Source organism: Schistocerca serialis, chromosome 5 (assembly GCF_023864345.2).
Source record: "Schistocerca serialis cubense isolate TAMUIC-IGC-003099 chromosome 5, iqSchSeri2.2, whole genome shotgun sequence".
In the NCBI taxonomy this organism is placed as follows: Eukaryota; Metazoa; Arthropoda; class Insecta; order Orthoptera; family Acrididae; genus Schistocerca; species Schistocerca serialis.
Genome location: NC_064642.1, coordinates 236,979,660 through 236,993,208, shown reverse-complemented (window position 1 = coordinate 236,993,208; position 13,549 = coordinate 236,979,660). Strand labels below are relative to the sequence as shown.

Genomic DNA, 13,549 nt, shown 5'->3' with positions numbered 1-13,549 from the left:
AATATTGGTCTGAAGGTTAATAAACTATAAGAAAAGTTAAGCTTTCACATATAACATTGGTCTTTTTAGCGTGTGTTACACTTTAAGATACAGCGCACAAATGTGCCAGTAAAATTTTAGACAATGACATTAATGTCTGGTCTTCTGGGCTCAAAATTATTCTAAATGGCTGGTCCTGAAAGTTTTAAGTTTTAAACTAGAGTCAAACACCCTGTGATTTAAGAAATTTATTGTACTTTCTACATACAACATAGTTCATCCAGCGTTAAAAAAAAAAATTTCCTCTGAAAATAATGCTTTTCGAAGAACCATTCGCAATACTTCCCCGCAACTTCTTAGACATGGGTTCATTTCGGCAGCTGCCAGAGAGCGCCAGAAAACAGGCATTACTGCAACTGTGCAGCTACGATGACACAGGAAGCCCATACGTTCGTACAAATATAGCATTAAGAGATCTTACATGAATCATAAAGGAAATAGGACATCAGAGGATACTCCAAGAGCATTGGAATTTCGTACACCATACTAAAATGCATAACTTGGCTTTAAGGACACATTCATATGTCAGGGTGTATACACAGACAAGGAAAAAAAAAAAAATCCAGATTTCTCGGTTAAAAGACACCCTTTTCTCTGGTGAAAACACACTTTTTCCATGTTAAGTGACTGTACAGCTTCTTTCAGAACTGTAAAACTTATCAATCCTTTGAATGGTTGACGATTTTTTGCTGGTGAAGAATTTCCTGGCAGTACACTGATAGTTTTTGTATTACGAAAGTATAAATTCGAATTTCACCAAACACAGCATATTAGTTTCCGAAGCATTGAAATCGATATTGTGACACCCTTTCTTGTAAGCAAATCCTACCTCATGTCGTGTGATCTTGCCAGCCAATGACAGCAAATATTCAGAGCATATGACATTTGATTTAGTCAGCAAATAGCAACACCAATTACATAGTGCGAACACACGTTTAAATTAACATAAACAGTGTAGCTACAAAAGAAGCTAAGCTTTCACATAAAATATTGGGTCTCAAAGACTAATGAGCTGCAAGAGAAGTTACACTTTTACACGTAATATTGGTCTTCTTTTTTTTTGTGTGTGTCTTACATTTTTAAGATACATCACACATATGCGACAGTAAAATTTAAAATAATGGCAAATGCCTGGTCTTTTGGGCCCGAAATCCTTCTAAGTGTCTGGTACTCAAAGTGTTAAGTTTTAAACGAGAGTCAGACGCTCAGTGATTTAAGAAAATCATTGCACATTCTCACACATAGCATAATTCATCTTGTATAAAAAGGAAATTTACTTAGCAAGTAAAGTTTTTCAAACAATCATTTGGAATTTTTTCCTCAGACCTGTTAGAAATAGGTTCGTTTCAGCAGCCCATTTGTACGTATTAAAGCATTAAGACGTCTTACATTATGTCATAAAAGAAACAGAAAGTCCGCAGCTCGTGGTCTAGCGGTAACGTTCTCGCTTCCTGCGATGTAGTCCCGGGTTCGATTCCCGGCGGGCTCAGGGATTTTCTCTGCCTTGTGATGACTGGGTGTTGTGTGTTCTTCATCATCATTGACTCGCAAGTCGCCAAAGTGGCGTCAACTAAAAAGGACTTGCAATACAGCGGCCGAACTTCCCCGCATGCGGCCTCCTGGCCAACAATGCCATACAATCATTTTATTTCAGAAACAGAAAGTCAGAGGATACTCCAAGAGTATTGGAATTTGTAAACCATACTAAAAGTCATAATTCAGCTTGAAGTGCACACTCATATGTCCAGATTCACAATGAAGTAGGCCCCAACTGAACATTAAGCTTTTCAGTGTGGTTTTCGGGATGTTAATTTTCTTGGGGCACCTGTACTGTACTGTCTGATGTTTGGTTCTTTATTATAGCATAACGCCATATGCCAGAAGATGAAAATGTGAACCTGAAATTCAGTTGGAACTGGCCAATACTGTGGAATGCCTCAGTGGAAAAGATCAGTAAAAGCCAAATTTCTTTATCATACCAACGAAAATAACTTCATTGTTCTGCAAGGTGATTAATGCTTGACTGCTAAAAACATGGAAATAAAATAAAATTAGAAAACAAACTAATAACATATTTTAGCGTTCCGTAATTATGCGATGTATTTTAATTCCCTTGATATTTCCCGGCCACAGAAATGTGTTTTATTTTCTTTTGACATTGGAATTGAAAACAAAGAGGGAACAGTAAAATCACTAAACAGAAACAAGGGTCATGTGGCAGCTACCCCCTTCCTCACAATAACTAAGACTGCTCTGCATATGCGCGAATCTGGCAACTTGGGCACACCAGAAAATTTTTGCAGTTAGCATCTGGCTGCTTGTTGATACAGTCAACATTCACACTTCATGCAGCCAGAAGCAGTAGAAGGTACTGCTCATAGAGGCCCAACTGTGCATGCGCATAAGCCCGCTGGCAACTGCTCAAACGAACCTAATGTAAACATTTGTGAAGTCACGCTCATCAGAAGCGGTTTGTTGTTACAATGTATTACATAATCTTCATCCTAAGGCTTCTGACACATTTTGCTGTTGACAGACACTTGTGTGTTCATGGTGTTATGTCATTGTAAATGGTGCATTTCCCTTGCAACTGAATGTTTCTTTCTTTATTTATTTTCCCTCTCTCATTTACGTTTTATTGGTCCAGTATAATTATTCTACAGTATTGGGATACAGTAATATTCTTTGTTGGAGTGTCATTTGTTATGAGTGAAAATTACAAAAATTTAACTGGAAAATAAAACAATGAAAAATTCCTGGGTTTCTCCCGGTTTTCTCCCAGATAAAAAAATTCCCAGGTTTTTCCTGGATTTCTCGGGGTGTATACACCCTGTATTCCAGATTAACAATGAAGTAGGCCCGAAGCTGCTATTAAGCTTTTCAGTGTGCTTCCCGGGATGCAAATTTTCTTGGAGTACCAGTACTGTATTGTCTCATGTTTGATTCTTTATTACAGCATAATGCCATATGTGCCAGAAGATGAAAATGTGCACTTGAAATTCAGTAAACATTTGAAACTAGCCAACAGTGTGTGTGTGTGTGTGGGGGGGGGGGGGGGGGGGGGGGGACAATTTCTTATAAATTGACTGCATCTGCAGAAAAGACTAATAAAAGCCACATTTATTTAGCAAACCGACAAAAATAACTTCACTGTTGTGCAAGGTGATTAATGCTCGACTGCCAAAAACATGGAAATAAAATAAAATCAGAAAACTGAAACTAATAATAGCTTCCTGCAATTAAGTGCACATATTTGAATTCACTTGATAGCTCCCAGCGACAGAAATCCATTTTGTTTTCATTTGCCGTGTCAACTGTAAATGAAGAGGAAATAGGACATCAAGAAACAGCAAAATCACCAAACGTAAATGGGTCACTATCCCCCTTCCCACTCCCAGACTGCTCTGCACGTGCGTGAATCTGTCAGCTTGGGCGTGTCAGAAATACTTTTCGGTGTAGCATGAGTGCTTCTTCCTACTGCTGCAGCCACACTTCAAGTAGCCAGAACTGGGAGAAGACATTGCTCATACACAGCGCATCTGTGCATGCGCATGAGCCCATTGGCAACTGCTCAAAACGAACTTAATGTAAACATTTGTGGCATCATGCTCATCGGAAGCAGTTTGCTGTTAGGAAATATTCCATAGTCTTCATCCTACAGCCTTTGACACATTTTGCTGTTTATCAGTTCTTACCAATCAAAATTACAAAAACTTAACCAAACACTAAAACCATGGAAAATTGCTGGAATTCTAGAAAATTCCTCGGTTTTTCCCGAAGCATATATACTCTGTATTACTTACAAACAAATATTTCAATGTCTGAATTTGGAATGTTTATGATGCCTTGACAATATAAAAAACAAAAACCGATTATAAGACGAGGTTTTTTTCCCAAATTGATCATTTGAAAAATACAGGGTTGTCTTACATTTGCAAATTAAACTACTGTGCTGCTAATGTCAATATTTTTGCGTTATATAACAGGTTACATTTACAGATGAAGCTTTGGCAACTGTGGTCACATGCAGATTTATTTCAGAGAATTCAGACTAGTTGGAGGGGGAACAATAACCCAAGCTTGGCTGAGTGCTAGAGCAAAGGTGGGGAGGAGGGGAATGATGAGACGGCATCAAATTTCATCTTGATTCCAACCATGGAAATGTATACCATGTATATTGGCTTCTATGAACATCTATCACATTTAAAAACTACAGCGTGTCCAAGTTCAGGTATAGTGAGAATTTAATGTACTTTAAAATTGGATGACTACCAAAAAAATAGGAGTGGTAAAAGTCTAGATAGGTGCCAGTGGCTCACTTAGGTGTTTTGTGCAGCAATGTTGTCAACACTTGCCATAAGGTTTGATGGGAACGAAAAGGGGCGCGTCAACTGCTGGTTCTACATAGCCAATGAGAGAGCAGTGGGCAGAAAACACGTTTGGAAGCAAGAGGTAAGGAAATGTCACATTCTCACATCAATATAGATTCGAAACCCACTATGTATTCAGAAAAAACAGCTGTCTTGGCCGGTACAAATATAAGCACAACCCCTGAAATTGCAGTGCATTCGGAAGAAAGAGCCAAATACTAGTGACAACTAAGACAAAAAATTTCATTTGCAGTAATATAAGCTGTGCTATTTGATCCCAACCTAACTACAACCTTATAATTCTTGACATATGGGGAGGAGGGGGGGAAGCAGTCAAACATTTGAGACAACAGCGAAGAGAGAATGGTTTCAATTTCGGCTCTAAAAATTCAGTGACCTTTTTTTGCCTCTCATTGCTCACATGAAACTACCATCCGAATGGCTAGGGTGAATTGGCTCGCCAACCTATTTGCAGTAGAGAAGCACCACCGTCATTGGCCCTGATCTAAACTTTCACAAAAACAGTGATGCCACAGATGACCAGCTGAGAAGTTAAGAAAAACAAGAGTGAAGATATAAATTAATGTAAACCATTTCTTTTTTATTTTATTTCTATTTGTATTATCAAGATGTAGAAAATCAATAAACGGCATTTAAAAATCTGTGGGAAGGAGGGGGTCGCCTTATATTCAGGGCCATCTTACACTCGGGTAAATATAGTAGCACTTCCTTTTCTTCAAACAATTATCATTTTAACACCACATTATGTAAATAAATGTGCTTTTGAAATAATATATGACAATTGCATGGATATGCAGCATTTAAAAATAAGCAGCTTCAGTCTTACAGTTTTTAAGTCGAAAGAGTTACCTTTTCAGCTGAGTGAATATTCCTGGTTCCATTATGTAGTCTTTAGTTCTGAATTTTTCGAGACATTCTTTCAACACCTCTTGTGGGTTCTCCATCATCTCTTCCCCAATATCACCCTGAAACACAAAGAAAGAATTACACAGATACCTCATCATCTTACCTTTCCCCCTCAATCTCTCCCTTACTACCAAATTTGGAGCGTTTATACTCAATAAAACGTTAATGGTTGTAAACAATAGATTAAGACAACAGTGAAGGGTTGATGACACAATATCATCACACTAACTGCAATAAATTAATGTGCCTTGCTACGTCAGAGATCGAATAGTAATCCGCGTTGTTAACGTTGCTTCCTGTATTTTTGTGTTTCATATTTTTCAAAGCAACGCAAGGAGTGAAGTCTCCTTAGTACCTTTTTGTCTTTCGTCTGCGTTCATGTAAGGCAAGCATTTTTCTTGCTCTATGTAATCTGGTGTAATAAGATTTCTTCCGTTTGCCTTCGTGTAAGGAAGTCATTTTCTTATTCAAAGTAATCTGATATAATAATAAAATTATTGAAGTTCAAACAATTTTTTCTATACAGCTAAAGTTATTAATATCCATTACTCATTATAGATAATGAATTCTTTTATGTTTCAGCTATTTAATTACACTGGGAAGCAAACAGTTTGGTGATGTGTCAACTGCGTGCAATCATTTGTGCATTTGTTTTTTACAAGTTAAACCTTGCAACTTTATTACGAAGTCTGATTACTGTTACTAGGCAATGCATACGATTTGTTGCATTATACCTCACATTGTTATTGTTCGCCGTCACCAAGCTTTTCCGTTCCCAATTGACAACTCTGCACTTGACACTAAAAGATATTAGAAATTGCAGTAAATGAGCTGTCTTTGGGAAAGTAGGAGTTGTAATACTATATTTAACATTGACATTTTAATTATTCATATTCTTCAATGTGTGCCTACTGTGGTCACTGTGATGAATCTCGCTTCCACACAATTAGCTTTTGGAGGATTAAAGTTCGATCATTTTCTTACACTCGCATTCTTTTGATGGGTACATTACATAACTCACATCTTTTGAGTAGCTGTTCTTTGTCACTGATATATCTGCTAAGGAACACATTTTTCATAATTTTGATTGATTCTGGGAAAGCATGAAAAATCTAAACAACAGTGGCTGGGAAGAGATTTAACACCTCTCAACTCAAATTGGAAGCCAAGTGTCCTATCATCTCACCCAGTGACCTGTACTTTGAGGCAGACATAACCTTTGTTGTGAGAGGAGAGCAGTGTAGCTTCGTATTAACCATATAATGAAAAGGATAGTTGCTTCTCACCATATAGCAGAGATCCTGAGTCGCAGAAAGGCACAACAAAGATTGACACACAATTAGCTTTCACTCAAAAAGGCCTTTGTAAAAACTGCGAGTTGTGTTTGCATGAGTGTGTGCGTTTTATAAATCAACCCAAATCGAGACAAGTAATATAAATACTAAAATCTTGATAAACCCTGATACAAAAGGTACAATAAATAAAAATCTACTTCAAAAAATTTAAAATAATATCTCATAAAACATTTCATTAACAATATACTACAATTTTAAAAATCAATTCTATAAAATATACTAAGACAAAAAACAACAAAATTATTTATATTAAATAATTAAATAAACAAAAAATCAACATAATAAAATAAATAATCGTGTATGTATGTTGTCTAATTTTGACAAAGGCCTTGTGTTGCCCGAAAGCTAATTGTGTGACAGGCTTTTTGTTGTACCTTTCTGTGACTCAGCATCTCCACAATATAGTGAGAGGCAGCTGTCCTTTTCATTATATTGTTACATTCCAAGCTGGATTTTCCACTGTTTTATATTAACCATGTCAGTTCATGGTGTTAATGAAATATTCTGATAAATACACGCAAAAAAAATTTTTTCTGACAATACAGTTATTTTTGTCTAAAACTGAATCACAAAAAATTACTGGACTGTGTCCCCTTTCATTAATCACATAAGTTTGTGATTAAATTATAACAAGAAACAAGGTCCTGTGTTGCAGCAGGCAAAATGTGAACAGTTTAATTGAACAGTCATTTACTGTGAGTAACAGACAGTGTTGAGGGGCATATAAAAGAAACAAGCAGTGTATATGGTGGCTCACCCAAAAGTTATCGAACTCTTTTAATAACATTAACTGATAAATGGAAAACAATATTCACTGAACATATCAAAAAAACAGTAACCCTAACTATTGACCTGTGAGTTTCTGCAGTTATGCCAAAATCATTTCTCCATGAAGCACATTTCATTCCCCTACCACCACCTACAGCAGGGAAAACTTAGTTCTCTTGAGTGAATATTAAGTGGTTCAACACCATGCTTGGAAGTGTGGGGCAAAACTTCATTTACTACAGGTAAAACGGTAATACTATTTACAGAAGAGCAGTGTTGATGGTAAACACAATATGTACAACAGACTTAAGTTTTCTTTTTGATGCATTGCAAAACTTTAGCTAATATCTTGACTGATATACTTACACACTACTACCAGTACATACTAATGGCTATTGGAGATCAGTGGTGAAATGATGATTACCTAAATAGTTTACCTACCAATACAAAAACATTTATTTTGTTTGATCTGTACATTTAAACTCACATTGCACATCGCTACTAAAATGTTCCTCGTATATTTTTGTGTGATCTTTAAAGTGGAAATGTGTGATGATGTCACCGAGTATAGTGCAGGGGACTGGGTAATTCAAATGAGTTGAATATCACTTATCTCAATCAACATGTAAATTATCAAATATACATCATCATAAAGATGAACAGCATTGTTGGCACATTATTCAGGCACCAAGATAACTAAGGGTTTGGCAAAAGTGTTCACTATCCATACCAATAGGTATTTAAAATATTACCAATCATACACTATAAGGTGGCTCTTTTGTGGAAGACACTGGGAACAAAAACTTCGTATCAGCTCATAGCACACTTGCTGTTGAGACAAGCCCCACCTCCTACTCCAAGGGCCCCAAGCTTATAAAAGAAACAAATGTGATGGGCTAATGAGTCACAGAAGTGAAATAAAATAAGAATCACTTAAATGTAGTCTCTACACTCATTTTTCTGAATAAATAATAATAATAATAATAATAATAACTATAATAACTCACAGTAACCACTCACTTCACCACACTTAGAACGACAAATATTACAAGAAGTCATAGTTCCACTGATGCTGCATAATACACTTTTTTGATCACTGTTGGTCAATTTCAGCATAGCAATTTCACATGTACATGAACATAAGATCTCGCAAATGCTATTAGTACATCACAAAAGAAGTGAAAAAGAAATAGCCAAGGCATTTATCACTGCTCTAATCCTTTACCAAACAAAATATGTATCATACCTCATTTGTCAGAAGGTATGAAAGTAGTTACTTGATACTATTTTCTGTAATGTGACAATGAACTGTAACATGCTTCATCATTTTCTCTTTACTTAATTCATGCAGTATCCCAGGATTTTCCCTTTATTTGTGCCTTGCAGTTCATTTGATAAAGAATTTGGGCAGTATTGTGTTCTGTAATGCAATTTATATTCAGCTGGTTTGGAAAGGTCTGGTAGAATGTAGATAGTAGGACTGACAAAGTCACTGGGACACACCTCTGCATTTTCTCTTTGTTTTGACTTTGTGTATCATCTGCTAATGGCATATATACATATAACCACATTTACATGTACAATTTGTAATGGTACTTGAATTACGTAACCATTACTGCACCTCACCTGAACCTCTCGATACCAGCAATATTCTACTGTGTTTCTGTAAAGTAGTTGACATATTTCTGAGATAACATTCAGATTTGATTTCATTAATGTAGAGGTACTTTGATACATCGATATGTTTGTATTGCAATGATATTATTCTTACGTGTATTCTTTCTTTTGTCACTATGACCTTTGACGTACTTGTAACTCAGATTTTTGGGGGCGTAAGCGATTATTGTTAGTTGTCAGAGAGTCGGACCTTGAAAAAGTCAAGTCTTGGACGTCATGTTGGAAAGACGCATATTGTAGTCAGCTTATAAAATGTGAACTTTAACAGTGAGGAAGATGTTTTCAAGTATGTTTTGTATTGTGAAGTGATGTTTTGTGTGTTACATGATACTGCAACCAAAGCAATAAAAAAAGGAAGTGTAACTTAAATTCGGAGTGCTGATTATTTTTTTACATCACCATTGTCCTAACTTTCAAAGGTTTAATCTGCAAGAATGGTTTGTGAAACACATCTATAAAACTTTTGAATATAGCAGAATAAAACCTAGACCTCTTTGCATCCGAGCTTGGAATCATAACCACCTAGATTTTCAATGATTGAGCCACGATTATACAACGAGACCAGCGTGGGAAACACGAAAAGATGAGTGCCTAGTTTATTCATTATTACATGAAATGACTTTATTAACTGTGCTCTAATGACACCTGCCACATAATAACTTTGTTGTTGCCCGAAAATGCAGTATTTAGCAGCGTGGGCAACACCACAATCATTATTAAATTTTGACCTTGTTATGGTAGGGTTATTAGAACTTGAAAATGACACCTTATGCAAATAATAACAATATTACAAAAATTACGAAAAGGATAGATTGCAACTCACCATGCCACAACAAAAAGATTGTTAAACAAGTTAGCTTTTGGATAAAAGGCCTTCTTCCGAATTAGACAACACACACCAACACATGCACACATGTGTGCACGCGCACGCGCACGCGCGCACACGCGCACGTGCACACGCACACGCACACGCACACACAGCCACTGTTTGTGGCTGTTGAGGCATCTATTTTTCTTTTCTAAGCTGTCTCAAATTTCATCATACTTCTCTGTCATTTTCTTATCTACCAAGTATAACTTCTGCTCTACTTCCACATCCCTTTTGTTGATGTAACCTGTGCTAGACACATTTATCAGCATAGCTCTATCTCTGCATAAGAAAATGTGACTTAATGCCAACTGAATGTTCAGTATATTACCTCTCCATCTGGTTCACCTTCCCACTCCTTGTGTTCCTCAAATCTCTGCTCCATTGTGTGTTTGCTAATGTAAAAGACCTGAAAAATTTGGAACATATTAATGACAAAATTACTGAAAGAAGAATATGAACCATGTAAACTATACATTAAAATATTCAAGTTATTAGGTCACATTTCTTTTGATACGCCAGGATTTTCCTCCAAATATTAACATGTGCATGATTAATAGATGGGACTCACACAGTATACAATAACATTTCAGTAATTTATATTAAATCTATGACAGAAATTAAAATTAGAAAGAGAGAGAAAAGCTATGCATTACTTACCTCTGGGAGTTATAACTCACAGCACCCCTTGTAAGAACACTTGAAAAGTAGGATCACAGAACTCCTAGCTTTCAGAACAACTGGTTCCTTCTTCAGAGAGGCAAGAGCAATTGATTGAAGCAGATGAGGCAGAGGTGCTAGCCAACTCAAAGTGGAGGCTATGAGGGAACTGTGTGTTTTGAGGAGGAAAGGCAGCAAAGATGGAGAAAAAGGTGTTACAGAAGGGAGAGGTCATGTATCAAAGGTAAGAATAATCTGAAGTCCAGGATGGAATAGGAACAAGATTAATAAAAGAATAAATTGCTACTTACCACATAGAAGACTCATTGAATCAGAGACATACACAAAGAAAAGATTGTCAAACATTTAATATTTTGGACAAAAAAGCCCCCTTCGGAAATATAAAACACACACACACACACACACACACACACACACACACACACACACACACACACACCAGCCCCTGTTGCCCAAAACTTCCACAAATTTTTTTAAGGGAAGAATAAATAAAAAACAATACAAAAAAATTAAATTCTAACTACCACCAACATGAAGAATAAGATTCTTTTGCAAGGGGAGAGGGTGGCCATGTGGTTCTGTGTGAGAAGATACATTTGAGAGTACAGTGGCAGCACCTGGCATTACCATGGAAATCTAACAGCTGATGCCAAATTATTATCAACCATGTAGTCGGATGGTGCTGATCCTCAAACACGAACCACTGATGGTATTATGCCAAACTCCAACATATGATCCCATCAGAGGTTCATGCCAGACTGCAGCATATAATTCAGCCCAGGATCAGTCCGACTCTTCTCTGTATGCTGCACAAGAAGTGGAGTGCACATTGCGAGTGTTGTTGTATTCGCTACAACGCTAATCTGGTGGGCTCTGTATGTAACATGCAGAATTCTGATAAGAGCTTGGACTGCACTTTTCTTAGGAATAGGACTGAAGACAGTTTGCATTGCTCCTAGTAGCATCCTGTTCACATATCTCTTGTTGCAAATAAAGTCCGTTGTTTGTTTGAGCAGCTCGTCCTTTAACAAAAGCGATAGCAACTCTGAACCAGTTATGTGTGCAAATCGAATGTGAATAATTCTGTAACTACGCAAAGATTATAGTTTTCATTTATTTATTTTTGCTAACGCAAACCGTGAAGGGTCACCAGGAGCTATGGGCAGTTATATTACAGTCAGTGCAAGAGCTAGCAACTGTAGCAAGAATGTCTCCCACAAAACTTTTGTTTACAGATTGTCCACAATTTAATGAACAACATGAGGAGCAGGACACTTGCCACCAACTACTACAGTTATATTTTTGGGCTTGTAAAATTTGTGAAACAGACAGCCAAAAGGCCATGTTATTGTCAGGAAGTCCCCAATTTTATCATCTAATACAAAAACTACAATCGTTAACAAATCTGGTGGAACTTGAGTTGCCTAGAATGTATTCTGTAGTGCCTGAACATTTTTTGACAAAGACACACATTACTGGACCCAGATGAATACAGGATTATAATTACAAAATCGAATAGGGGCAATGCAGGAGTAGGTTTCATATTAAATAAAAAAATAGAAACGTAGATAAGCTACTATGAACAGCATAGTGAACACATCATTGTAGCCAAGATAGACATTAAGTCCACACCTACCACAGCAGTACAAATTCATATGCCAACTGTCTCTGCAGATGGTGAAGAGATTGAAGAAATTTATGAGGAGATAAAAGAAATTATTCAGATAGTTAAGGGAGGAAAAAATTTAATAGCCATTGGGGACTGGACTTTGGTATTAGGAAAAGGAAGAGAAGGAAAAACAGTAGGTGAATATGGAATGGGGCACAGAGAATAACTTACTCATTGCTAACACTTGGTTTAAGAATCCTGAAAGAAGGTTATACACATGGAAGAGACCTGGAGACACAGGAAGGTTTCAGATTGATTATATAACGTTAAGACAGATTTCGGAACCAGGTTCTAAATTGCAAGACATTTCCAGAGGCAGATGTGGGCTCTGACACAAGTTATTGATTATGAACTGTAGATTAAAACTGAAGAAACTGCAAAAAAGTAGGAATTTAAGGAGACAGGTCCTGGATAAACTGAAAGAACCAGAGGTTGTAGAGAGTTTCGGAGAGAGCATTAGGGATCAATTGACAAGAACAGGGAACATTTGTATGGAACGTAGCCATGTATGGACGATAAACAGTTTAGACAAGAAGAGAATAGAAGCTTTTAAAATGTGGTGCAACAGAACAATGCTGAAGATTAGATGGGTAACCACGTAACTAATGAGGTCGTACTAAACAGAATTGGGGAGAAGAGGAATTTGTGGCATAACCTGAATAGAAGAAGGGATCGGTTGGTAGGACACATTCTGAGGCATCAAGGGATCACCACTTTAGTATTGGAGAGGAGTGTGGAGGGTAAAAATCGTAGAGGGAGGCCAAGAGATGAATACACTAAGCAGATTCACAAGGATGTAGGTTGCAGTAGTTACTCGGAAATGAAGAGGCTTACACAGGATACAGTAGCATCACACCAGTCCTTAGACTGAAGACTACAATGATGACAGTGACCGACATTTCAAGCATCTGCCATTGTGATGAGAATCAGTGGTGTGTTTCCATAATCACCACACAGAAATGAAGTATAGGCAGATTCAGTGGTATGTTTGGAGTATGCAGCAAATAGGTTACATAACAAAATTATATTTTTGTAACTTTTGACATTTTAATAAGAAGGATATTATTAGCAAGTAACTCCGAATGACATTCCTCTCACAAATTCAGTTTAAATCACATAATATATATATATATATATATATATATATATATATATAATAGAGGGAAACATTCCACGTGGGAAAAATATATCTAAA

The 13,549-nt window shown here is 36.8% G+C and overlaps 1 protein-coding gene across 2 annotated transcripts in view; it reads right to left on the bottom strand.

Moving 5' to 3' along the window:
• LOC126481666 (negative elongation factor D) overlaps window positions 1-13,549 on the bottom strand; it is a 209,027-nt gene that overhangs the window by 164,457 nt on the left and 31,021 nt on the right. For both annotated transcript variants that reach the window (XM_050105594.1, XM_050105595.1), the window contains exons 3-4: window positions 10,336-10,413; window positions 5,280-5,395 (exon numbers count right to left, since the gene is read on the bottom strand). In XM_050105594.1, coding sequence (XP_049961551.1) covers window positions 5,280-5,395; window positions 10,336-10,389 — 170 coding nt within the window. In that variant the 5' untranslated portion in view covers window positions 10,390-10,413. The remainder of the gene's footprint in view (window positions 1-5,279; window positions 5,396-10,335; window positions 10,414-13,549) is intronic.